The 27,257-nt window shown below is 47.3% G+C and overlaps 1 protein-coding gene across 4 annotated transcripts in view; it reads right to left on the reverse strand.

Annotated features, from left to right (window-relative positions):
* DENND1A (DENN/MADD domain containing 1A) overlaps nucleotides 1-27,257 on the reverse strand; it is a 520,043-nt gene that overhangs the window by 37,126 nt on the left and 455,660 nt on the right. For all 4 annotated transcript variants that reach the window (XM_010844030.1, XM_010844029.1, XM_010844031.1 and 1 more), the window contains 3 exons: nucleotides 25,709-25,780; nucleotides 24,445-24,501; nucleotides 16,007-16,138 (listed from right to left, as the gene is read on the reverse strand). In XM_010844030.1, coding sequence (XP_010842332.1) covers nucleotides 16,007-16,138; nucleotides 24,445-24,501; nucleotides 25,709-25,780 — 261 coding nt within the window. The remainder of the gene's footprint in view (nucleotides 1-16,006; nucleotides 16,139-24,444; nucleotides 24,502-25,708; nucleotides 25,781-27,257) is intronic.

A 27,257-nucleotide genomic window follows, 5' to 3' on the forward strand; every position in this document is an offset into this window, starting at 1 on the left:
AGGATCCTGGGCTCTAGGTGCAAGGCCTGTGCATGGTCAGTGCAAAGTAGATGCTTGCCCAAGACCGCAGGACTAGCCTCAAATGGTCAGCAAGACCGTCGCCCAGCATTTGACCGATGTGGACCAACTGGCTGTCATCCTGTCACTGAATGCTGCTGTCCACTAAGCTGGCGATGTTTCTGATCAGGAACGGCCTGCTTCTGATCAGCAAAAACTCCCAACCTACAGGCATCCCGGTTTAACAGGTTGAGCCCAAGGCCACCCCAAAGAGCAAGACTTTCTGAGGAGAATGCACAGGTGGGAAGCTTAGATGTGAAATACCCCCCATATATTTCATGTCAAATTTCCCCCATGTCTGTTAAAGACAGTCAGGTTTGCCAGACAGAGATGGGTTTTTTTTTTTTTCCCCCTCTCTTCCCTCAGAACAAATGGATGGAGATCCTGGTTTTAAAATTCCTGGACCCTGGAATACATTTCTATCTGTGTCAAAGTCTAGCCCTCCACCGCCTCAGCAGAGTTTAAAATCCTAGCTAATAGGTTAACAACTGTTTTTCTTCAGCTTCAAATGAAGAATATCAGAAGGCTGGGGGGATATGCAGCTCTCCAATTTGTACGGACTGCACACAGCTCCCTGCAACGTGTGTTTGACAGGACTGACATTTTGTACCGCTGTGAGATGGGAAAACGTGTGACATTTTTATTCATGGTGGCGTACGCCCTTGTAATGATCAGCTCTGGTCGATGTGCTTACCGCAGCAGCCCCAGAGCCCTCGGAGAACAAACAGGAGCCCAAGGTGCCAGCAGTTCGACTGCCTTATTAAACACCGCCAGGATCCTAACGAAGACCAACTGCTGGAAAATCTCACTGTCAAATCCTCAAGGACATTGTCAGCGCACAGCTAACTGCATATATTTTTCATTTAAAATACTGAAATCCAGTCTTGTGCCATTACAACCAAGGGGAGGGGCACCCACTCCCGTGGCCATTCTGTCAGCTGCCTCTTTGGAGCTCCGGATGCTGGAGCCGGATGCCCAGTGGGGTTCATGACTCGAGAAGGGGGCAGTGGGAGATGGGAAACCAACCTTCTGAAAACGCAGCCCAACCTGAAAGTTTCAGGGCTCTGGTGAGAGTCCCTTGAAAAGTCGACCCACCAACTCCTAAGCCTGAGTGAATGTGCATAATGAGAAAATCCGATTCCCCCGCAAGCCGACTGTCTTCCTGGAGGTACAGCCCCTCACATCCCGCTCCTCGGTGCTCAGCAGCCTTCTGCTGGCGGCAGACCCTAAGCCAGCTGCAGGAACACACGGCCGTGGTAGGCTGCACACCTTGGCGGCAGAGCTGCGTGTCAGGGCGCCCACCTGCAATCTCACCACCTGCCTCGACTCCAAGACCTCGAGGTCAGCACGCAGGAGGACCTCCTCCCTTCGGTGGTCATTTCAAGTGCTGATGCACACTGATGGATGGCAGCCAATCACATGGCGGGCCCCGGAGCTTCTCCTGGTTGTTACGTAGGGTGGTTTGGTTATGGCTGTTCACGCTAACGTACTGATGTATTTATTTTGTAAGTATGTATTATTTATGCAGTGCCTCTGTTTCCATACTCCAGCCCTGATGTACCAAGACACACTCTGCTATTTATTTATGGGGTCCTTGGCGTAACAAGCCTAACAAGACACCCCTGTGTGGTTCTTACGGGTTTGCAACAAACTGTAAGTGGTTGGCTAAACAACTGGATGTTCTCCATCCATCACGGGCAGAGGCTTGCATTTTAAGAGGCTGCCCATAAAGCTGGTTTAGCATAATATTGTACATCATCCTTGGCAGAAATGCCCTGGGATGCTGAAGAGCTGGCAACCCAGCGAGAAGGAGCTCTAACCTTCCTTGCTATGGGATGGGGCATGGGGTGAGAGTAAGCCATGGGTACCCTGGTTACAGGCCCCAGAGTGAGGGGGGGAAAGGAAGGCGGATGGAAGACAGTCCTGCAGAAAAAGCAGGACAGTGAGGCTGGAGGTACCTTGTCTCTGCCCAGCTGGCCACTCTGTCTCTCCACAGAGCCTTTCCAGTGATCCCGTTCATCCTAACACACGCAGCTTTCACTGCAGGCTGCACCTCAAACCTCCCTTTAGAGCATGCTGGCTGGAGGAGAGAAATGCAGCCAGCAGCCAGCCTTGTGCCATTCCACGGTGAAGACAACAGCTCCCAGGGAGGGCATCCAGTGGACTGCGGTGTCTGTCTGTCTGGTCTCCTGGACCTCTTTCCCATTGTCCCCTCACCTTCACATCCATGAGCTCTTGCCAGAATGCTGGCAGTGCCATTAGTTGTCTCACCTGCTTCCTCCCCTTCCTGCAGCAGCTCAGAGTGGATCCTCCAGGGGCCATTCCCTCGAATATAAGCCCGCACTGGCTCCTGACACCCAAGAGATACCATTCAAGCTGCCCAAAGGCTTGGTCACTAACTACCTCTGCAGTCTGACTCCTGGCCCTCCCCAGCTACCTCCTGGCCTCTCCCTGCCCCACACTAGCCCCTGCTTCTCTGAAGAGTTGGGACTCTCCTCCTCTTTGCTATGTCATTCTCTTTACCTGGGATGCCCTCCTCCCCTGGCTCCACCTGATGTACAACTTATCTTTCAAGATTCAGCAGAAAAGTCACTGAGAAGGCACCCCTGGTCTCCCCAAACATTCTCAGGACTTCTCTCCAGTCAGAACACCTATATCCACTAGCTTTTCTCTTTGCATATGGCTTGTTCACTGTGTCTCCCAGACAAAGAGTGCCAAGAAGGCAGGACACACATCTCATGCCTTTGTGACCCTGGGGACTTGGACAGGGCTTGGAATCCAACATGCCTCATAGTACACTGGATAAGTGAAAGAAGGCGCTGAGGGCATAAAAAAGTAACTCAGGGTTCTGCCCGGCATCAGGTTTTTTAACCACAAAGACAGGAGGGCAGCAGGGGGAGAATTCTTAGCTGGTCATCACGGCTTGGGCAATGGAAGGTGTTTGGTAGACAGCTCAGGGGTGCAGATGCCCCTCTGTCCTGGAGCACCACCATCTCCTGCCTTCTGCTAATCGCTTTACCCAGCTGCCTCCTCAGGCACCATCTTGCCAAAGGTCAACTTACTGCCCCTCTGGAAACGTTCGCTATCAACCTCTCCAGAGAGTGAAAACAGGGATCCACCGAGAAGGGGTGAGGGACCAGGACATCCCAAGGAGGGCGACCAGGTGGCTGTGACCATGGAACCATATGGCTGATGGGCAGTAAGGTCTCAAAAATACAGTTTACATTGCTTCAAGGCAATGTTAATCCCCCAACACTTCGCATGTTAAGTGAGATATAATCAGTGATCCTTTAGGAGAAGTCCCTTTTACATATTCTCTTCTAGTACTTTTATTATATTTTAAAATTCTTTATAGTATAAACAAAATGATTTGATATTCCAGAAGACATGGAATTAAGCAGACCGACAATAAAACTAAGCCGGCAAAAACAATGGCCGGAATTAGGGACACAGTCAGTGCCATCTCAGGTCGAGTGGGCAGGAGGCTGGCAAGGCCGCCTTTGCTGCTGTTGCCACCAAGCTGACCCAGGTCCAGCGAGCTGAGTGGTGTGGTGCAAGAAGGCGGGGTCCTGAATCTGAATCCATCCTGCCAACCAGGGGATTAGGGTAAGGTCCCGGACCCCAGTGAGAACTGGGGCAGTCATGGTCCTTCCTGCATCAGTCTGGGGAAGATGATGTGAGAAAATGCAAACACCCACTGATCACACTGCCCGGCACCCAGCAGGCACTCAGAAGGGCAGCACCGCTGGTGTTCTTACCCCTGTGTGAAGAAATTCGGGGCTCTGTTAGGTTTATTCTGGGGAGAAACAGAACAGTGACCTTGACCTCCTTAGCCACCCTAAGCCGCACTGCTGGATTCTAAGCATGTCCCAAACCACTGGCAGCCACAGCCAGTTACCCCAGGAACCAGAGAGATCTGAGGCAGAAGGCTCGATGAGAGAGGTACAGTGAGGGAGGGCCTGGGCTCCAGCGTCAGGGAGGCCTGGTTTGGAAGTCTCGCTCTGCCACGTACAGTGTGATCTCGGGCAAGTTGCTTGACCTCTCTGAGCATCAGCTTTCTGGGGATAATAACAACTGTACTGATGTCATAGGATGTTGAGAAGACTCAGGGAGGTGACACCTGTTGAGGGGCCTGGCTTCCACGAGTAGGTCTGCATGAGCATGAAAACCAACGTGACCCATCTGACCCCTCCTCATCCTGTCACCTCCCAGGCAGCCCTTGTCACACCACCTCCCATCCCACCCCCTCCAGCACGGCCAGGTTAATCATTCACTTCATCCCCAAAAGGGCTCAGGGATTGATGGGGGACAAGGCGACAGGGAGCTCTTGGCACAGCGCTCCCATGGCCGTGGGGTGGGGACCGCCAGCGACACTGAGCTGACTCTCCTGGAGGATCGTGCTTGTGGGATAGAATTTATTTCCAATATATTATGTTTTATTTCCCCTTCCCTGCTGGGATAAACTCTCCACCTTTGGCACAGAGAATTCTAATCTGAGAAAATGCCTCCTCTGGTCTCGCTGAATCAGATTTCCTGCTCCTGTCCTGCTGGGCTCAGTCTCTCCCTGGCAGGGAGCTGCTCCAGCACAGACCTTAAAAGAAATGCTGCTTTTGGGCTCTGGTCAGTCCTCTGGCAAAGAGGCCCTGCTGTCACACTGCTGAACACAGACAGACTTGGGGGACGCAGGAGGCCTGTTGCACTCGCACGGCACTACACGCAGGGGTCCTCAAGTGAACACAGGCCTGCAGAACAACAGCTAGCCCTCCCCTCTTTGGTCTCTCCTGTTCTCTGAACTGACTGGCAGTTCAAGGGCATGGGGAGTGCACAGAGCTGCCTTCCCCTCTGCATGACTCAGGGCCTTCTGTGTAGTCAGTGTTCACCACTCAGTCGCTCCCTAGACTTCCTGGGCAACTCATCTGCACAGGCCCTAGGAGGCTGCTAAGGTCACGGGGAGGAGGTGGCCACTATTCGTGTCTGGGGACAGTGTGCCTGGCACAGGGAAAGTGCTGGTCCAGAGCTGGGAGGGGCTGGCTCTGCTGGGAGGAGTCAGGGAGCCTTGTGGGCCCTGAGAGGTTGATGGCATTTTGTTAGTTGGACAGAAGAGGAAGGACATTGCTGCACTGGAGACAGTAGGAGCAGATTTGTCTCTGGGTCCCCTAGCACCAGATCGGGGCCTGGACTGGAGCAGATACCCACAAACAGCTGGTGAAGGCATGAATATGGAATTGTGTTGGGCACTTCAGGAGAGGCAGGGACCCTGCCCCGGGTGGGGACACTTAGCAGAGTCTTGTGGGTGAGAAGGAACTGGCCTGACATCATGGACACAGGTGCCTCCAGCCCAGCAGGCCCGGCTGTGGGCAGGGTTCGGGGAGGGGTCTGGGGGACTGGGTACGTCCTCCTGATCATCCAGCATGTCCGTGCCTGGGGAGGGACTCCTGGAGAGGGACCCCCATTCCAGAGGGCTCAAGGGCTCGCCTATCTCACTACTTGCTGATGTTTCTGATGCCCCTTGTGCCTCCCAGATCAGCAGACGAGAGTGACGGGCAACCCCTGGGATATGATGGATGCATGGGCATAGTGGGACTGATGCCCAAGTGGAACCAAGGTGGGGCAGGTCTGGGGAAGGCCAAGGACAGCCTAAGACAGTGCAGTGAATGGAGCTCGTGAGACAGGAGTGGAAGAAAAGCAGACACTGGAGCTGCCAGAGCAAAGAAAATGATGGAAACCACAGGGGTAGCTGGGTTCCCCGTAGAGTGGGGAGTCAGGGGACAGGCCAGAGCTGGGGAAGAGCTCTGTCCAAGGGAAGGAGGACAACAGACAGCTCCCTTGGTGGGAAGCCCAGTTCAGAACTCCTGCCTTGTTGGACTCGAACTTCATCCAACCACCAGTTTCCTGCCAGGTGGCCTGATTTCCATTCCTTGGTGTGTTTCAGTTGGACCTTTCTGGAGGCTCTACCTTGGGCCAAAGGAACGGTTTAGAAGGCAAGAATCCTCTACTGCAACTGGCCAGAGAAAGCCATGGGGAGTGCGTGGACAAGGCATAGGGAATTCCAGGGCTTAACTGAAGTCAGTTGCTACCCCATTCTAGAACAGGCTACAACGGCAGCTGTGTTTGGTCTCTCAGGTTCAGAACCTTCACCAAGTATCTGAGACGTGGCCTGAAGAAAGCTGCTCCACATAAACTAGGACAACGAGCTCTCTGCCCAGTCCTTGAAGCTGATGAAGAGCAAGGGCGTTCATTAAACATTGCGTCTACTCTACAGGAATCTCCAGCAAGTCAGCAGTGATGAGGTGATGGGCGCCTCCTGAGCATGTTGGCGGGGAGTCACCCCCCCTCAAACCAAACTGGTTGATGTTTAAAACAAACAAAAAGGAATTTTGAGACGGCCCATGACATGATCACACACCAGATGGATTCTGACCACAGGATGACGCTAAATCACTCACTGTGACACTGTGGGCCCCCTGAAGGCAGGGTATGGCCGTGTGATCATCAGCGTTTTCACAGGTGTGGAACAGAATGGGTATCCATGATTATCTGCTGACCAAGTGACCTTGGCTCTTTCTCCGCTCCTGGGCCCTGGTTGCCTGGCACACCCCACTCCCTGGAAGCTGTCACAGGCAACTGTGTCCATCTCTGTAACCTGTGAGCCCTGACTGTACCCCTGTACATGCCTCCCTGCCATGCGCTCACTTGTCCCCTCTCTATCTGGTGCCTGGTTGACTTCTGACCTTGATTCTCTACCATGTATGCTCTTGATTTCAAGATTGCTCACTGCTCTGTGTATGAACTTTTCTGTCATCAGACAGGAGGACAAGGGCCTGGGACGATGGCTCCTGTTTGGCCTCTGTGCACACTTATCGGTTTAATCTGTTTGCCCTTTGGATAACAGGCCCCCTGATTTCCTTTCCAGGAACCACCCTTCCTTCACGTCTTAGTGTGTGTTTCAGGAAGAGCCCTACCCCTGGCACCCAGGGAACCCTTGGACACGATGACGGACTCTAAGACCAGCATGTGACCCCATGCTTTCTGCGGCAGTCACTAGGAAGTGACTCTCTCCCACTGTCTTGCTCCTGGCAGGTTATGGCCAGGAGCTGCTGCAGCTACCTGGCCACAAGGAAGGGAAAGTCCCCTGACAACGGCACCAGCAGAGGAGGCCAAGCCAAATGCAGCCAAATACGGGTCTGATTGATGAGATTTAATGTCTGGATCAAGCCATACTTGAAGCTGGTATGAGGAAACAATTTCTCTTTTGGGGTTTATGTCCCTTGCAAACAAAGTAACCTAACTGATGTGGATTCCCTGGTCCTGGGGACTGGACTAGCTCCTGCCACCCCTAGTACTAACCCCTACACATGTCCAGTTTCCACCTTGCATGCAAATCCCAAGAAAGTACCCAGTTGCCTTTCGTGTCTAGTGATGGGTTTGGTGTGCAGTGTACACCAGGTGCAGGATACCGGCTTTCTTGTGTTGGTGTCAACTGAGGCCCAGAAACATTAAAGAAGGCCTGGGGTCTGGAAGGAAACTAGGAACAAGGATTACCTGTGGTTCAACATCCTGGGATCCTAGGTCACCTAGGCTGTGGCATAGACCCCATCACGACAAAACCAGCAGGAAACTGCCGGGTTTTTGGCACAGAGCTGGGGTTTGAACCTGAGGTCTATTAATAGACAAATGGCTTTGAATCTTGACTGTGCTTCTGAGTTGTAAACCTTGGCTAATCCCCTAACCTCTCTGGGCCTTGCAGAGGAGACAATACCTGAGACCCGGCCGTGGCTGAAAGGACTAAGTGGGCTAGCCTGTGGGAACTGTCCAGCCTGGCACCTGAACTGGGACACAGACCCACTTCTCCAGGTCTCAGCGAGGTGCCTGGCACATGGTGAGCAATTCAACATCACGGACGCCCTCCACTCCCTCACTGTTCTTCAACCATAAGAGGAGCTCCAACTGCTGTGAAAGTGCCCAAGACCTAGCAGAAGCGGGGTGGATACTACCCCCTAGCCCTCTGCAGTCCCCCTAACTTGTGCTGAATTGAAGTCAGGTGGTGGAGCTTAGAAAGCAAATTGCAATTTTGAACCTGGATTTTCATTTGGCTGCTGATATTGCTCAGCTTTTCCATGGCATACCAGGAGCCCTTGAACTCCTTGTGGCAAGAGGAATACTATCTGAGAAGGCAACATCATATGTTTAATAAGAAATTGCTTGGATTTTCAACTCAATCCTTATGAATTTCCAGAATCTGACCTCCCTTTTTTGATTGGCAAGTTTTTCCTCTTGAAGTCGAACATGGCTGCTCATGGGAGCAAAGCCTGGCCTTGTTGATTCTGCATCAGAAAGCTGTCTCTGGGCTACTTGGACTTTTTGGGAAAGTGAGGCCACATGTGTCCCACCAGTTGCCCTCTCCAGACAGACCTGAAAAACCCACAAGGGACCACAACCGCTGTGGGTGATGGCAGAGAGTGAGTCAAAAGAGCTCTGCAGCCGCCTGCCGGCGCTGAGGGCACAGCTGCCCTCCAGTCACCCTGCCGCCGGCAAGCGGGAGCTGGAGGGAATGGAGCTGGAGACCACCCCAGACGTGCCTGCTATTTCACACAAAGTCATGGCTGAAAGAGTGGAAAAAGGAGTGATGGAAAAGGGGGAAATATGATTTGGAAACAACAGGGATTGAAGGGGCAGCCTGCAGAGGGCTCTGCCTCGTGGTCTGTGCAGGCGCGGCTGGTAAGTCAGGCCAAGAAGGCACTCTGACCGGCAGACCACAGCGTTCACTTCTCACTCACGCATGGTGCCCCAGCCTGCGCCCTGGCCCCTGCCGCTCGTGTGTCTGAGTCAGACTTGGGCACCGTCTCCTGGCTGTGTCCCCAGCGCCTCTCCCTCTGCCCCACGATGCCAGCCCTCCTCGGTTTAGTGCTGACTTTCCACAAGAGCGTAGGCACATGGGTCAGTTACACGTGTGCATGAGCTGGGGTGGCTGCCACTGAGGGGTGTATGTTCTGAGAGACTCCGGGTGACGGGTGCTGGGAAGACAGGCTGGCTGGGAGGCCCTGTCCGTGGGTGACTGACATCTGGCTCTGCTTCTGCTCCACTGGAGGAAGCGACCGATGTTTACTGAGCACCCGTGTGCAGCACAGAACCAGGCAGACAGCGCCTCACTTAATCCCTATAAGGGCCTGTGATGTGAATATTATTATCCCCACCTTCAAGCTGAGAAAACTGATCTCACCGAGGTTAAGGTACTGAGGGCAGGTTACCAGCTTGTTAGTGCCAGAACTGAAAATTTAAGCCCAGAGCTGCCTGATGCTTTATGTTCAACCACACTGCTTCCATCAGCTGATCAGCCTTTGCCTTTCAGCAGCTAAACTCCTGGGGGCATTGGGGTGGTGGTGCCATATTTACTTTCTCTCTCTTTCTGTGAATGGCTGTTACATATGTGTGTGTGTGTAATTTTTTGGCCATACCATTCTGAAAGCAAGTTTCAGACGTCACCTAAATACTGAAGTGTGCACCCCTGAGGCATAAAGATAAGCCCCTAAAAACCATGACATCAACAATAGCTCTATCATGTCACCTAACATCCCAGTCCATCTTCAGATCTCTGAACTTTTCAAAGAATATCTTTGATGCTTAAAAAAACAAATCCAAGTTCATATTTTGCATTTGTTTATACAGCTTAGTCTCTTTTACAGATGAAATCTTTGCTTTCTGGGAAGAATTCAAGGGGCACTGGACCTTCCCTTCCCTTGCCTGCTCTCTCCCCAGCTCTCCTCCTCTCCAGGTCCACTCATTTTGGGAGTCTGGGGTGTCCCAGAGCCCCCTCACCTCCCCTCTTTTCCTGGGGCATTTAGGACTAGCCCTTAGGAGCTCATAAAAACACAAAACGGAATGAGACAGGATCTAAATTCCTATAATACAAATCTGTCTCTACTTGGAAACAAAACCCTTATTTATGGAAAATGATTTGGAATTTGCTTTTGACCACTAATGGAATATTCATTTTCCTTTTTCCAAATGAATGGAATTATAAGCATAGCAACTGAAGTAAAACCAAATAACCTGGATACACAGAAAGTACTTAAACAATAATCAGTTATTAATCAGTTTAAAAATCCACATAAATAATAAAACCCTAAGACGTTTACTGAAGGCCAGGTCAGTGCCAAGCCCTGTGGTGGACATTCCAGGCTCACATTCTCATTGGGGGAGACAGGAAGGCATTAAAGATATGATTACAAAGCTGTGTGAGATGCACTGCATGTGCCAAGTTCTGAGGTAGGACAAAGACAGGAGCAACCAACTCAGTCGGGAGGATTTACACAAGGGACCGGCTCTGAGGGCAGACAGGCAGATAGATCATCAAGGGCCTCATGGTCTACGTCAAGGGTGACGGGGAACCTTCAGGGGAGGCGAAGGGCAGGGAGGTGGCACGGCCACTGGTGTGTGGGTCAAGTGAGGCTGTATGGGGATGCAGCGCAGCTGAGTCTGAAGGTCAGTTAGGAGGCTGTGGCTCAGTCCAAGTGAGCGGTAACACAGCCTGACCCACTGCTGTGTCAGAGGTGTGGAAGGCGAGGGACTGGGCAGTGTCAGGGGGCAGAAGGGACAGGCTTGGCAGGGTGGTGGGGAGCAGACCCGGGTTCCTGGATGGACCTCACTGCGGTGGGAGGTGGAGGAGGAGGGGCCGGTGTAGGTGGGAGTGTACCCTCAGCCTGTGGGGTGAGGTGTCGGGAAGGATGCGAACCTCGGTTGGAGGTGTGTGGGAGGCAACGGTGGAGTTGAAGGGAATTGTTGTGTGACTTCTAAGCCCAATGGGGTGGAGGGGTTCCTCAGAGCTGAGGGTGCCAGGAAGGTATTCATTGGCAGGGCAGCTTCTCCAGCCCAGCGTGAGCCTGGCACTAAACAGCCTGGCTCACGCTTGTAAAGTCCGCATGCACAGACAACAGGCAACCGCATTCCAGGAGCAGATCCTAAGGGTGTATCCAAACCACTCCATCCCAGGCCTCCAGAAACCATGGTAGCGCTTAGTTTGAGCTTTGGTTTAACTGGCTTTTCAAACTTTATGTTAAAGAGGTTTAGAAAGCTTTGCTCAACTGGGAGAACAGACACGTTTCAGTGCACCTTTTTTTGGATTCTATCAGATTGGAAAGCAGGCAATTACTTTGTTTGTAGGATCAACTAGGGGTAACACAATGAAGCGGGTCCCAGAGTGGGTCTGCCCTGTCCTCCCAGCTCCTGAGAAGGCCCAGTCTGTGGCCGAGGCCCACGGCCCACAGCAGCACGTGCCCAGGACCAGAACCCAGTGTCCCTGGGTGCCACTGTCAGTGCGGTCCCCAAAGCCAGCGAGGGAGAGCTCAACTCAGTTGAGAGAAGAGGGCTGCTGCTGGTGGTGGAATAAGAATTAGCTCCTAATTCAAGCAAACATCTTCTGGGCTTGTTTCCCCATCTGTACTATATTTATGAGACCATCTTCCTTACCACTTGACATCAAAGATTCAATTAAGGACTTCCCTGGTGGTCCAGACTTTGTGTTCCCAATGCAGGGGACCGAGGTTTGATCCCTTGTCAGGGAACTAGCTCCCACACGCTGCAAGGAAGATTCCGTGCCACAACTAAGACCCAGTGCAGCCAAAGAAAACAAAAGATTCAATTAAATTAGTACATAGGTCATTTCAAAGAGGGGTGGATGGGACCAAAGCCAGGAGCCCTGAATGATGTGACCAAAGACTGAGTTCTCCATTGGATACAATAGTCACTCGATAGTGCCATATTTTCCCGATAGGGATACAAGCCACTCACACCCATGATTGGTGATGTGGGAAAGTAAAAATAAATGTAAATGTCTTCTAAGTTAAAAAAAAAAATTAGATGAGTACAGAAGTGAATGAGTACCAAGTAGCCTGTCTACCTAATTAAATACAGGGAGCACAGCAGTTTCCAAGGGGTGCTCCCTCTGCTAATTCCTCAGAGGGGGAAGAGTTAAGGCAAGATGTCTGGCTGAGGGGCACCAAGACCCTGCTGGGGAGGGCAGGGCTTCCTCACTCCTTCCCCAGCCACAGAGAGGAGAGCAGGCCTACTTCATACAGGAGAGAAAAGCATGGGGACACCTCAGGTTCTCTCTGGGCCCTCTGGCTCTCAGCTGCCAGGAGAGCAGAGCGTCTCCATTGAGTCTGGGAGATGAAACTGAGCATGCTCTGTGCTCCTGGTGCTCACTCCCCCGCCCCCCACCCTGCTACACACACACAGCTGCCAGTGCACAGGCACCCTGGGCACCACCTGAAATTGCCCACATTTCCTGTGGGGCATAGCTCAGTCTTTTCAATTCAGAGATGAGGTTTGAGCAAGCCCATTTGGCTTCAGGTCTAAAGCCATATTCTCTTTTTAGCTTCTTGGTAAAAAAACAAAAAACTGGCATCCTTATCTCATTTGACTGTCTCCCGGGCTTTCTTTCTCATTTGATTCTGAACTTGAGAGAAAAAAAGTTATTTACAGCCTCCTTAGACCTAAACATTTTCCAAGGTAGGAAAAGATATTCTCAAGTCAGAGACTTTTGAACTCTTTAAAGAAATTAGATAAGGATGCAGAGGCTAACTAAAAATCCATTTACTTGACCTTGTTTGGAACCATCGACATGGCTCATGATGAACTGTGAGTGGTGTTACATTATGTCTGCTTTAGAAAAGAAATGAAAGGCTAGAGAGTTCAGTTTGTTGTCTTTTAGTTACAGGGCCCAGCTTAGGTCCACGGACAATGGGCCTGCAGGGGAAGAGGATGTCCCTGTGGGGGCCCTCAGAGAGCCCTGAGCTCACCTCTCTCAGTGTTCTCGTCACTCTGGGTTGGGCGTCCATTTGCTGGTCTGTCACCCTTATTATATCCCACAAGGACTTACCTATCTATTTATTTTACACATGGATGAACAGATGCAGAATCAAAGGGAGAAACGGTCATAATCTTGAAAGAAGAAGCTCCAGTGAAGCAGAAGCAAGAAAGTACCTTTTCTCCCCTGAGGGCTCTGCAAAGGCCACCCCCTACCCTGCTGCAACTGGCCACAGGTCTCCATGGAGTCCCCTGGCTGGCTTCACGGGCACTAACTTTGCAAGGTGGAGGGATGAATGTAATCAAGACCTCACTAGTCTCTGCCCCCAGTGGAAAGCTAACTGTTCTTAAAGAATGAAATCCACGGGAACACAGACTCAAGGCAAGGGTCTTTCTGAGGTTGGTGTGGACTGTCTGACTAGCTTAAATTATTTTTCTGGAACACAGTAGCTTTACTGGACATTTCAAACAGAATCTGATATCTCTGCTTGGTGAGGGAACTGAAGTGGGCTCTGGGGGTGAACCGTCCTGTGCTGGCAATATGGTCCTGGGAAGGTCCCTGAGCTCTGACTCTGGCTCGAAATACAGCTAAGGACCTCCTCCTCAGAGGGTATGGCAGAAATGACACAGTTTTCCAAAAGGAGAATATGTACTATTAGGGCTATATGAGTAGTTTAGGTAACACACGGATGGACCTTATTTTTTTAGATAGACCTTATGAAAATATTGGGCCAGTATTGATAATCTATGGGTTTATCAACATCACTGCTTAAGAAAGTAAAATGTCAGATTAGTATAAATGTCAGGTTGGAATCTGTTTAAAGAAAAATATGAAATGAAAAAAAAAAAATAGTACAGATAGAACACAGAGGAGGGTGTGGCAAAAAACTCTGAAATGGAACTCAAAAGGCTTCTTTGAGAATGTACGGCCCCTGAAACACATGCCTGCCGGTAGAAGGTGCTCTAGAAACACTGCCTATTCTGGTCAATGGTTCATCAAAGCAGGTACCCAGGGAAGGACTGAAGGCCAAGCTAGCACCAGGGCAAAACTGGAAAGAGTTAAAAGAAAGGGGTCTTGGGTTTCCCTGGCCCATCCCCCCTGCCGCTAATCTGTCACTTAATGAAGAAGCTGTGGCACAAGTGAGCTGGCTGGCAGTTCACTTACAGCAAACTGATTAAGAATGTTCAACCAACAGCAGACTGTAGACCTTTCCAGAGAAAATAAATAGAGTGTAGACTGTATGCAAATGTGTTTGTCACTTTGACAGCACGTCTCAATTAAGGCATCTCGCGGCTGTGGGTAGGCTCTGTGGCTGCAGCTGGAAGGGAGAGCCCGCTGCATGGCTGATACTTGGGGCTTGACCTTAATCCGCATGCATGCATTAAAAAAAAAAAACCCTGCCTTCCTGTACACTTGCATAATGCTGGCAGCCACGTGAGGGAAGTGACAAACGGGGAAAAAAAGCCACTTTCATCCTCTCCAGTTTACAGACCTGTGAAGGCACAGACAGCTCTTATTTCAACAGAGTTTGGGGTGGCTTTTTTAATTGTTTATCCCCCACCCATGCGTGCACACACTCTTATTCTGCATTTAGCTGGGAATGACATTAAAGCATCTCTACTTCTCGCTGAAATGGAAAGAAGGTCTTTCTCCATTTCAAATAGGGCCTCCTTTTTTGTGTTTCGAAAATGGAATGTTTAACACCATGAAATCCCTCTCCCCCGCCCCCTCTTTCTCTGTAATGGGCTCCAAACTCCAGAGAGGGGCTCTTTTCATGGGAAGGTTAGTGTGTGCAGGAATGAGGACAAAGGAAAGCAGGAAGCTGGCTCTGGAGTGCCATGCTGGCGACAAGCAACTGACTGGGGGCTGCGCTTTCAGCAAACACAGTCAGAGAACTAGGGTGCAGATTCCTCCAACAGGGCTTGAACCCCAGGAAGGGGCAGCTCCTTGGGGTGCAAACACCGATGAAATTTGAAGATACTCATTAATCAAGTGAGCACTGCCCTGTGGATGCCTCTTTCCTATACTACACTTCAATTTTTATAACATCCCTTTAAAGTGTAAAATCAGAAAAGGGGGATGGATATCTCCAAGTTTAAGATGTATGAATGTATTATCTAAAAATATTGATCACAGAAGAAGATTCTTGTGTTTCAACAAACTCATCCCTCACCATAATAACCCACCACAACAGTTTCATTAGTTCCCTTCATTTCTAAATAGCTCAAAGACTGGTACATAGCAGGCACTTGATAAATGTCTGTTAAAAGCAGGAACATTTTAAATGCACGCTTCTAGATCTTTTAGGTGATAACATAGCATCATATTAAAGATAAAATCATGAAGATTATTTTAATCACGCTTCATCTAATTAATGGTTAAGAATCAAGTGACTTAAGAATGAATAACCGTGCAAATTCTTATTATAGTCATAGCTTGCTAACAGAGCCATTTCTCACAAATCAAGAAATTATGACTTTGGCTCATCAAGAGAGTCAATCAAGAGAAGAAGAGAAGGGTATACAATGTTTTTTAACCAAAAATATAACCACTGATAGGACATGGATAAGAAAAATTTCAGTTTCTATGTTTTACTTAAGAGGAAAAAAAAAATCAAACAACTGAACAATGTTTTAAATGCTCGGGTTGAAAAAAGTTGGTTACAGAATCGGATCATGAGAATTATAGTGCGGGTGTTTACTCTGAGAAGCACGACCCCCAATATTGATTTTCAGGAAGTATATTAATAAAGAACTCCTAATTGATTTTTTAAGACTTCACTTGTTGTCTTTTATTTGAAGGTGCAAAGAAGGGCCTGGGATGCTGAAGCGTTCTAATGAGATGCTTAGCTAACAGAGGCACCTTAAACCGAGTGCCTTGGAATGGGGAGGCAGCAGCTGCATTTAATGACTTCACTTAACAGTTGAGCTGGTTTATGACCAGAGCCACACTGTCTTCTCAAAATTTCTGAAAATTCACCTTTTTGGAAACATGTTTCTACCAAGTGAACCTTTGACAATGTGCAGAACTCCATGGAGTTTTTTGTTTTGTCAGAGAGAGCTGAAATGAAAAACTGTTTACATGTGCTATATCGTCCGCTAAAACAACAGAAAGCCCAGGCCAGGCAAGGGGCCAGGTACATACCTGTCCAAAGTGGACTGTGATTGGCCGCCGGTCCTCTCGGAACTTGGGGTCCTTGGCCTCTACCAGTGGGGACGGCGCAGTCTTTGGCAGCTGCTCTTCTGTGGTGGGGGCACAGCCATTCTCAGTGATGTCCTGCAAGGAGAAGTCCCATGGCGGGGTTGGTGTCTGGGTTATGGCCCCTGCCATGAGCACAGGGGCTCTTTCCCACCCCACTGCTAAGACACCTGCCAGAGAACCCCCTCTCGGACACTCCTGCTAGAGATGGAGGAAATGGAAGGCTAACTTGGCCCTTTCACTTAGGGAAACCAAAATCATGCACATTATATTATAAAGACAACATAATAATTCACAATAGTGGGGAAGACCTTTCCTCCTGCTACCTCACACAGTTATTTTAATTTTTATATATTCACTCTGTCTGCATGCAGGCATTTAAAAATTACTTGCAATCACAACTCGTGCATAATTTTACATTCTGTTTCTTCTACTATAAACATTTCCATGGTACAATACAGTCATTAGAATGATCATTTTAATGGATGCATAATATTTCATTGAGCAGATACTCAATAATTTAATAAACCATTTTTACTACTACTGGGCATTTAGATTGCTCCTAATTTTTTTTTTAAACTTTTTTTTTAAACATCACAGGGATAAACACTGCCATCTTTCTTTCTTTTAGATTAATTCTTTAACAGAAATCCATAGGAATGCAACTGCTTGATCAAAAGATATACACATTATTAAGGCTTTTTATTCATTCTACCAAACTGCTTTCCAATTTACACCAACTACCAGCAATGGATGTATTATCAGTTTCACCATGCGTGTTAGCCATACCGTTTTAAAAATGTATTGCTAATTTAAGAGGTGAAAAGCTAGACCTTGTTGTTGTTTTAATTTGCATGACTTTGATGATTTGTGAGTGCGGACATTTTCTCTGCATTTGTTCACTGATGACGTTACTGTTTGTGAAAACCGTGTGTTCCTGCTCCCTCCTTAGCCTTAGTCTTTTCAGCAGAGAATGAAGAAAGACACTTAAGTCTGAGTTAGGATTCTATGACCTGGAGAAAATTTAGGGAGCCAGTGTCATCTTTTTTTTTAATTTAGAAATTCACATTTAATTTGTGCTTGTGATAAATAAAGTCAAATTTTAAGGTAAAGAAAAACCACAATGTGCAAAAAGCAGTGACGCTCCTTTCCCTAACGCTGGCAGCTGACCATCCCCGTGGGTTCTTCAGGACGTGGATAGTGCCGACTTGTGCAGTGAGGATCATATGGCTTTATTCAAGTCAGGAAAGTTGCTTAAATCTTCATTTAAGCAAGGCAGAGAATAAATGTACAAGTAAAAAACATTTAAATCGTTTTTTTTTTTTTTTACTAAGTAAAAATAACTCACAGCTAGAATAAAATAATAAATACAGACAGAGGATGAGATGGTTGGATGGCATCACTGATTCGATACACATGAATTTGAGCAAGCTCTGGGAGTTGGTGATGGACAGGGAAGCCTGACATGCTGCAGTCCATGGAGTTGCAAAGAGGCGACTGAGCAACTGTACTGAACTATTTTCATTGCAAAAACAAATACACATTTTGGTCAACAAGACACATACCCTTAGTACTCATTAAATTCTGCACATAAAAGACTTGACAATTGATTGTTCTCACTGAGTTAAATACAGAGAATGGTGGCACGTGGAGGAAAGTGATCCCTTACTAAATAATAATGCATTAAAGAAGAAACACAGAACATCTTTGAGCCTCAGTCTCCTCACCTGTAAAATGGAGCTATGGTAGCTATGAGGAATAAAGATGATTAAGCCACATAAATGTCTAGAACATTTTTCCTCAGCGGTGTCCTATGTATGGTACTCAACAATAATAACTGAGTACCTACTAAAGAGGCACTCAATAAACTATAGGGAGTAAATAAACCGTGGTGGTTTAGTCACTAAGCTGTGTCCGACTCTTGCAACCACATGGACTGTAGCCTGCCAGGCTCCTCTGTCCATGGGACTCTGCAGGCAAGAATACTGGAGTGGGTTGCCATTTCCTTCTCCAGGGAATCTTCCCAACCCAGGAATCAAACCCAGGTCTCCTGCACTGCAGGCAGATTCTTTACTGACTCAGTTACAAGGGAAGCCCCAAATCAACTATACTTTAATAAAAATAAATAAACAATAGGGACTGCTCCCCCACTCCTCCTCTCTATATATTCAACTCCATACACCCAGCTGAGTCTCTGTGCTGCTTGGTAACAACACATGGAGATGGTGACCTCTTGGTTTTGCTAGGCAGGGCCTGCACCAAGTGGCCCCTGAGTCTCAGCCGGGCCGAGGCTCAGTGATGAGAGAAGCTGCCGCCAGCCAATTAGAAACAGCTCTCTTGGAAAGGGGCTGCCCAAAGGTGCTCAGGTCAAGTGGAACAAAGAGAGGGAGGGACTCCTTCAGTGCCAGAAAGTAACTAAGGGCACAAGGGGCATTATAGATCCAGTGGGGTTACTGAGAGGACATACATAAGAGGTTAAATAAAGCCAAACAAAACAGTTCACTTTTAGTTCAGGAAAAGTATTGCACTGTATGTGACTGGTTGGGGAGAAAAATAAAGACATGAAGCAGTAAGGTAAGCTAGTAAGAAAATATTGAGAGTAATGAAAACTATAAGATGATAACTATTTTTTAAAATGTCTGTTGTAGTTTTGGGCAAAGCGTCTTAGCTTAAATTTTTAAGTTAAAATTTCAAGTAAAAATGTCCTAGGTTTTGTTTTTACCATTAACTAGCTATCTGATCTTTCCAATTCACTCAACCTCTCTGTACCTATTTCTTTATTTTTACAACAGGGAGACCACCATCTGCTTGGCAAACTTCAAAGCTGCTAAGAGAATGGGTTAAATGAGATGAGATGTGAGGAAGCTTTGAAAAATGTCTAAGTCCTGTGCAAATTGAACATGAGACTTATTCCCTGCAAAATAGAAAAAGCACCATCTGAAAGGAAGAGCTTCCCTGTCCCTGTGCTGAGTGCCTACTACTTGCAGTCACTTCTCCAGGCCCTTGACCTTCACTATCACACTTAGCTTCCACAAGAACCACAAAGTAAATGGGATTATCACTCTTTTATAGGTGAGGAAACAGGGCTCAGAGAGGGCAAGTTACCCAAGACCACACTGCGAGAAAGCGGAGGAGCCCAGGGCAATGTGATTTATACCATATGGACCCATGACAACAGCACAAGAGAAGGTATTCTGAGTCAAGGAGGTGCTCAAAAACTCATCAGATGTGGCCTTGTCCTCAGAAACCCTATCACAACAAATCATTGTAAAGTTGAATAGGACATTTGGAAGCCAAATGTGTCCAGTATACACATGTGCTTGTGCATCAATATACATGTTAATTTTCTTTAGTTAGAAGACCCAAAGGTGCCCAAGATTTCTTACAAAGTCCTGGGGCTCGCCCCACTAATCTGTTAACTTCTTCACTATTTCTTTCACCTGGGGTAGGAAAACTGCTTCCTCCCAGGATCCTAGAGAACAGAGAGGGAGAAGTCCGTCAGGAAAGAAACAGGGGCTCACACCCTCTCCTGCAGGTACCAGCAGAGATCTTACATACTGCATGGATCCAAAAACACAATACTTGGTACCTGTGATTAAAGAAATTGTCCTTTAAGAATTAACTGAGATGCCATCAGCAAAGAGAATGGTAAAATTCTCATACTCTTCTGGTGGGAACACAAACTGCAATTCCTATCAAAACCCTAAAAGAGGAAAGAGCCTCTGGCCCACTAAGTCTACTTTCAGAAATTTATCCAGATGGAATAATTAAGAATTCCTACAAGGTTTACCTATGAGGATGTTTGCCTAAGAAATACTGGAACTAACTAAAGCGTCTAGCAATGGGATTAATGAATGTATGTACATCTATCAGATAAAACTGTATGTGGCCATTTAAAACAACATGTGCAGGAAATATTTAGTGTTTTGAGAAACGGTCAGGATACAGTGAGTGAAAATACAGGTTATAAAATTCCCTTTTTTCCTTGTTGATTTGTTGAATTTTCTCCACAATTTTTTTTTTTTTTTTGGTAAATGCTCAAAATGTCCTTAAAAAAAAAATCAAGAAGGTAACAGGCAGGGTAAATCTGTTCCTTCCTGAAGAGTCACACAGGAGGAAGACACTAGATGGAGCTGCGGGTAAGAGGCCGCTGAAGGTTGGTAGATTTCTCCCATAGCTCTGTTCAGAGCTGGGAGATTGTTAGTTCCCATCCCTTGGTCAACAAAGGAGTCAGAAAAGAATACAATTTCTATCACCTTCCCCAGGCTGGAATCAGAGATCACGCCTGGGATCTAATCTCCATTTGCCTCTGGAGAAGGCAGGGACTGAGTCCCTAGGAGGAGTCCGGAGATGGGAACCCAGAGGAAGAAGGGGGCTTGGCGTGGCCTTGGGTGGGAACTGGGGTGAGGGAGCTGAGGCTATATGACTTCATGAGGCAGAGATTCCAGAACATTCCTGGCCCATGGGAGGCAGGGAGCAGGGTGCCTGGAAGACTACTCTGGTGGCAGTGTGGAGGACCAAAAGGGAGAGGCTCCCAGCCCGGCCATGCTCTCCAGGTACACGCACACGGGTGCGTGGGCAGACCAGCCGCTCCAGATGCGGGATAGAAGAAGACAGACAGGTTGGAATCTCCCATTTGCCAAACGGCTACTATGTGTTGCTGTTTAAACCCATTATTTCTTCTAGTCCTTACAACAGTCCAGTAAAAATCTCTATTTCCCATACTTTATAAATGAGAAAAACTGGCAGGACTGAATCCGGCTTATCTGTCTGCTTCAGAGGCCCCAATTCCACACCACAGAGTGAGGGGTTTGAAGGCTCTCATGGGTGTGAGGCTGGGGCCTCCCATCTCTGACTTAGCTTCCTGGTCTCCATGTTCGGATTTGTGCAGTGTCCTTTTCCAGTCTACTTCACGCTACAGCAAATGCAAACTACGGGATGAATATTGATAGCAAAATAGTATCCAGAGTTGGAATTTCTGTGATTTGAGGCTGCAGTGGAGACAGGGAGCTGACAGTTGTGTGATACGGTGTGAAAATGTCTGTCCCACAAGAGTCTACCTGGGTCTCCCAGCCCCAAAGGTGCTGCCTCACTCCCTTCGATACACTAGGAAATGCTTCGCCAGAAACTCAAGTCTTCACTGACTCAACTGTGAACCTGCTCCTTTCAGTCACACAGACTCTGAATCGACAAGCTCAAGGTATCTTTAAAAGATCAAATATTTAAAAAGGGCTGTGAGGGAATTCCCTGGAAGTCCACTGGTTTGGACTTGGCCCTTTCACAGCTGCAGCCTGGGCTGGGTTCAATCCCTGGTCAGGGAACTAAGATCCCTCAAGCTGTATGGTATGGCCAAAAAAACCCAAAAAAAGGCTGTGAAATGGGCCCATTTGACTCAGTCATTTTAATTTTATACTGAAGAAAATATTATTATTTTTCAGGGGTTCTCCAATAGGCAAAAAAAAGAAAAAAAAAAAGGGACATCCTTACATAAATATTTTAATGTTCCTCATAGGAAAGAAGGAGTGTGGGAATAGCTACTGTTTTTAAAAGAGGGCATTTGGTGCAGCGGTGTACAACACTGCAATAGAAGGAGGTTTGTTGAGAGCCACAGCCCAGCCATGCAGCATCCTCCCAACAGGCCAGGTCTGGTGGGGAGGGGCTCTGGATGAAAGAACTGATTTTCCCTTTAGAAAGTGATGGCTGGGTAGCATTCCTTGCCATTTCTTCTTCCTAATTTTGAGCAAGTTAAACTTCAAAGAAGGCTAAGCTATAGAAGAATTTGACCACCTTGCTCCATTTATCCAGAGAAATGTGTTATCCATCCTTTTTTGTTGTTGGGCTAAAGCAGAGCAGGTATGGAATAAAAGCTACACTACAGTCTCTATTAACAATTATTTGCCAATGGTCACAGGGATACTTTGAAAGCTCTTCTTTCAGAGGCTTTGAAAGTCTGCAGCACAAATGAACGAGGGATGGAGAAGGGCCCTGCTCAGTCATATTAGAGATGGACCTCCACACACCATGTTGACCTCTCCACAGGTCGGCCCCACATCTTCTATTTGCAATTCAAACCCAAGGCAAGAGCAAAGAGGGCAAGGTTGGGTTCTTGATTATATCTGTGGGGTCACCATTGCTATGCAGAGTTAGAGGAAGCCAGGTGGCAACCCAGTACATTTGAAAATTAGGTCTTTGTTGGGAACAGCCTCGATTTTGTAGCAGAAACCAAACGAGATGTCTACATGGGATGCATCTGGGGAGCCACACAGATATGTTGCCATGTAAAGGGAAGGTGGAGGGGTAAAAAAGCCAAGGAAATATTTTCTACTGCGGTGAGAGAGGTCAGACAAAGCCAGATCCTAAATTAGCTCAGGAAAGGGAGCTGGAGCCCTGTGGAAGACCTGGTCCTGTCTGTCCCGAACAATGCTAGAGTCTCAATTACAAAATGGCTCTTCCAAGAACAACTGCAAAATATCAAGTCTGCAGAAATCTGTAAGACCGAAGGGGGAAAAGTGAAAATTGAAAAGGGTGCACTAATAGATCTGTCAACAGTCCGATGGTGACAAGCCACATTTCTATGAAATGCCTTCACCGTTTGTGTCACCTGAAATGTACTGACACTCTCTATAGAACATTATCTCCTGAAGCTATTCTTGAAAAGACTGGCAGGGGGAAGAGGAACAGGGGAGGGAAGACTCTGCCTCAAATGCCATCAAGGAGAGGAAAGGGAGATGGTAGGGAGGAGAGTGATCTAGATTGTCTAAGTGAACCTTTGAACAACATCAAAAGCCCTCAGTTTAACTGGTTATTTGCACAAATTTTACCCATCATAAAAAGGGGATTTTCTTAAGGCCTGATGCTTATGTGTACAAGGAAGGAGGCGATGGCCTGCAGAGAACAGATCTGACCAAGGAGGCAACATGTGTCCTCTGCCTGAGGAGGCGACCTTTCTCTGCTTACTCCAAGTAACCTTCTAATACCAGCCTGATGCGGTTATCAAGGAAGGAGAGCCTGGTGACAGCTCCGCCCTCCCTGCCCCTCCATTTTACATCTGCAATCCAATTCAGTTACGCATGACTGGGATAGGAGATAAAAAGGTGTACTTAGGGACTTAAATAACATCCAAGTAAAGGATTCCACCTGCCAGTCTCTGGCAGAGTGCAACAGACCACAGTTAAGGTCTATCTGAATTTACATTAGCAGGATTTTTATTTCCAGGACTTGAATCTCAGCTGCTAAAAATTCACTCCCAGCTGAAACTAAGAATGTGAATGCTTAGTCAGAGCAAATTATTTTGCAATTAGAGGAATCAATTCCTTTGGCCATTTCAAATTAATGAGAGGTCCTTTCTGACTTCTAAAATTAAAACTGCTTTCAATTTTTAAAAAAACTGCCGAGATAGACAAAGATCCTTATTACCTGGCACATTTTGGAGGTGTGGAGATAATGAAGTAAGTGATCCCAAACATCTTTTGGAAAACAAAACACTTGTTTCAAGAAGGCAGTATGAAATACTACAGTGATAAGAGCACAGACACTGAAGCAGATGAATCTGGAATTGAATCCTGGCTCTGCCAGGCTCCACCAGTGTGACCTTGAACAAATTATTTCACCTTTTAACTGGGGGTCTCCTTACACAGGATATGAGAATAATACCCCCCCAGAGTGGCTCTATGGATTAAATGAGAAAGCTCCTGGGCTGGACCATCCTTAGAAAGTGCTTAATGAAGGGTAGCAATGCTAATACTGATGCTGATATTCATAATAATATAAAGATGCCCTCTCTGTTATAGCAACTTCCCTGCACAAATCTAGAGAATCAGGTAGGGGCAGTCTTAGTCAGGATGCAGTCTGTATGATTTTATATGACTTTACTGATGGTCCATGAAGACAATCAGAGTCTTTCCCTGCCCCTTGGGTCTCACATATGAACTGCGAGCAGAGCCTGCAGTATCCTCCTCAAACCCACGTGCAGGCTGGAACCACGGCAGTCATTTCCCTGGAGGTGCTTCTTGATTTTGGTTACAACCAGCCCCAGGGCAGAGGTCAGCTGTAGGAGCTGGTAGTGCTGGGGTGGGGAGGTCGAGCCAATCTGTATGGACCCTAGTGAAGTGCGGGCCCAGGCGGGTGAGCAGGGGACAGACTAACAGTAGTAACTCTGAACTTGCTTGCCTTTGTGGGTTTAAGCCAGTCTTAATGTTATTTGAAGACAGTTTTTTGTCTGTGAATATTTATAACAGTGTGAAAACTCCCGGACAGCTGGTAATGCATTTTGAAGTGTGCTAACAACACTGTATCAAACAGCCTCTATTGATCACATCGTACTTTTTTGTGGCCACGCATTTCATACACGGTGCTTATACATTTTGAATAAGAACTTCAAGTACCTTTTGCTTCAAGCGGTTTTTCACCTCTTTTATTCCCATTTTTGCATGATCTTTTGCCTGCATGAAAAATTAATTTAAGTTAAGATTCCCCTTCTGTTTCCAGCAGGGACTGTGCTTGATTTCAGTCCATCGTGAATCACCTTCTCTGATTACTAGAAAAAGGAAGGAAAATGGGATCATCAAGTTGAAAATATAATGGCTATGAAAACAAATACAATGTTGAAAGGTTAAAAAAAAGCCCTTAAAGAGGCTACACAGATTTTATTTTCTGCATTTTGATGGCACTGATTTTTCCCCACCTCTGAAGCTCTTCTTCTGCTCTCTGTAATTATTTATCTCTGCAGCCTGGCGACAGCTACCAGTAAGAGGAGAGCAGCAGCTTCTCCAGCTGCAAGGTTCAGAATATCCACTACGCTTAACCAGGGCAGGGCTTTAGGACCAATTTTCTGCCCAGGCCAAACAGACACATTGCTGGGTTTCTCTGATGCCATTTCTTAAATTTCATTTCAGCAGACACCCTGGCTTTGACTTTCTGTCATTCTACGACCTGTGCGGTTCTCTTGGCAGCTACCCACCCTATTAAAATAATTACTATTTAAGCACAGAAAGGACTAACAAAATTAAAAATGGAAATAAAACACAACCACCCCAGTTAAGTGTCTTGGAGTCAAATTAGGAAGCAGGAGAAACCATGAGAAAAAATACTTGAGGCTCGTAAAAGATGGAGCATCGGGAACCGGCGTGTTCTCTTATTTTCACTCTGCTGTGGGCACAAGTTTCACAAACAATGCATTTCCTATAGGGCGGTGATGAGAGAGATGATGAAGAATTTGGGACAAAAAAATGGGCATGTGTCCCACCACGAGCATTCTTCAGTAACCTGCAGAGCAGCTGCTTTATTCTGACATAATAGCGAGGATAAACACAGGAAAGGTCTACCAGAACACCCGACAGACCACAGCCTCTGGGTCTTCTGGATGGAGCACTGGAATTTTAGCCACCCCATCTACATCTGAAAAGCTAAAACAAGTAGCCGCCCATTTCTCTATTGCAGCCACTGTGTGCAGAAACATTTTAAATGAAAAAACGTCACTGACCTGGTCATAAAACATCAATGCTAAACAATTCTGAGAGTTTTGAGAGCTTTAGGAAATAACACAGCAGCCCCCAAATCAGCTCTGCAACATAGGGTTCAGTCTAAGAGTTTTGTCGTCATGCTCAGGAACAGATCTGTGTGGATCCCGAGACCAAGACCAGTACTTACGAACTTATAGACAGTCTTCATGGCCGGGTTTGCTTTCGTTTTTACAGTATTCAAAATTGCTCCACTTCCTTTCTATAATAAAAACGTCAGTTAGCAATTTGGACTGAAGATATAGTAGGCCAACAGCAACAAAGACCTCTTCTCTTTAATCAAGTTAAGCAACATTTCAAAAGTGTGTAACTTAATTAGAGGAACAGGCTTAGATGGTGACTGGTCCTGGGCAATTAAATTCCGACCACAGCAGAATCCCTATGGGTGGGTGTGGGGGCAGAGGGGGGATGGTGGATGGTGATAGAATAGCTGAGGTGGGACCCCAGGCTCAGTATTGTGCTTGGCACCTGTCTGCTGGCTGGGAGGAAAGCTCATCACAGGGTCTCTGAGGCAAAGCTTTCTTTGGAGTGATCTACAAGGAATTCTACAAGAAATCTACAAGAATTTCTTCTCAAGAAATTCTAGTTACCACGGACAACACTAAGATAAGTTTAATAACAATGGATGCTAACACTGAGCTGGGGCAGAAAACTGGGGGCCGATTAGGCAAGGTTATCTGGCTACTGTGACTACCTTAAGTCACGCAGCCTCCTTTCTTCCCCCTGGTTTTCTGTGTTGTTTGTAAGGACTCACGGTGGGGATGCCCCGGTTTAGGTTCTGAGGGTACCAAGCCACTAGAGGGCAGGTCTCTGCCTTCAAAGACCCCTAGTCTGGGGGGAAACAAGTGCCACCCAAGGTGGCAAGAACCACACTGGCCGTGCGCACAAGGCAGGTGGCGGCAGCTCATTGTGTAGCAGGATGGGGAAGGCATCAGAGGATGAAATATTTGGCCCATGAAGGAAGAGTAGGCGCTTGCGTTGGGGACAGCGCGGATAAGGACATTCCGGGGACAGGAAGCAGCTCATAAACAAGCGCAGAAGCTGTAAAGCCATGGCATGTTCTGTGAGTAACAACAGTCAGCGCATCATAGGAGGACTGGCGAGTGGAACCGAGAGCCAGACGGGGTCAACCACAGAGGGCCAGCATGAGCAGTCCATACCCCAGAGGATTTTTAACCAAGTGCATCACATAATCAGATTTGTGGTGGTTTGGAAAGATATTGGGTTGGCCCAAAAGTTCATTCGGGTTTTTCTGCAACAATCCCAACAGATTTGAATGGAAAGAGAAATTGGATCCAGGGCATATACAAAAGAGTCAGACATACTATATAATTATTGGGATTAACTTTTAGCACAATTTTTGGTAACCGTCTATATTAGAAACCTTGAGCTTTAATGAAAAACTTCAAAATTTGACCTAGAAAGCATTCTCTGTTGTAGGATAATAGGAAATTTTCACCCACTCATTTGTTCCATACTGCTTTCCAAAATTACTCTGTATCCTATTTCAATGGTCCTTTAGAGTATTAAAACTCCCTTTATCAATCAATCAACGAGTCCTTATTGCTTGTCTGTGATTTGCCAAGTGCCATGTTTGGCCATTCGAGAAGAACAAAAGAAACCTTTCATTGAGGAATTGCTTACTCTCGGCCAACTGCAGCCACTTCCAAGGGACCCGC

The sequence above is a fragment of the Bison bison genome, unplaced genomic scaffold, assembly GCF_000754665.1.
Source record: "Bison bison bison isolate TAMUID 2011002044 unplaced genomic scaffold, Bison_UMD1.0 scf7180017864193, whole genome shotgun sequence".
Classification (NCBI taxonomy): Eukaryota; Metazoa; Chordata; class Mammalia; order Artiodactyla; family Bovidae; genus Bison; species Bison bison.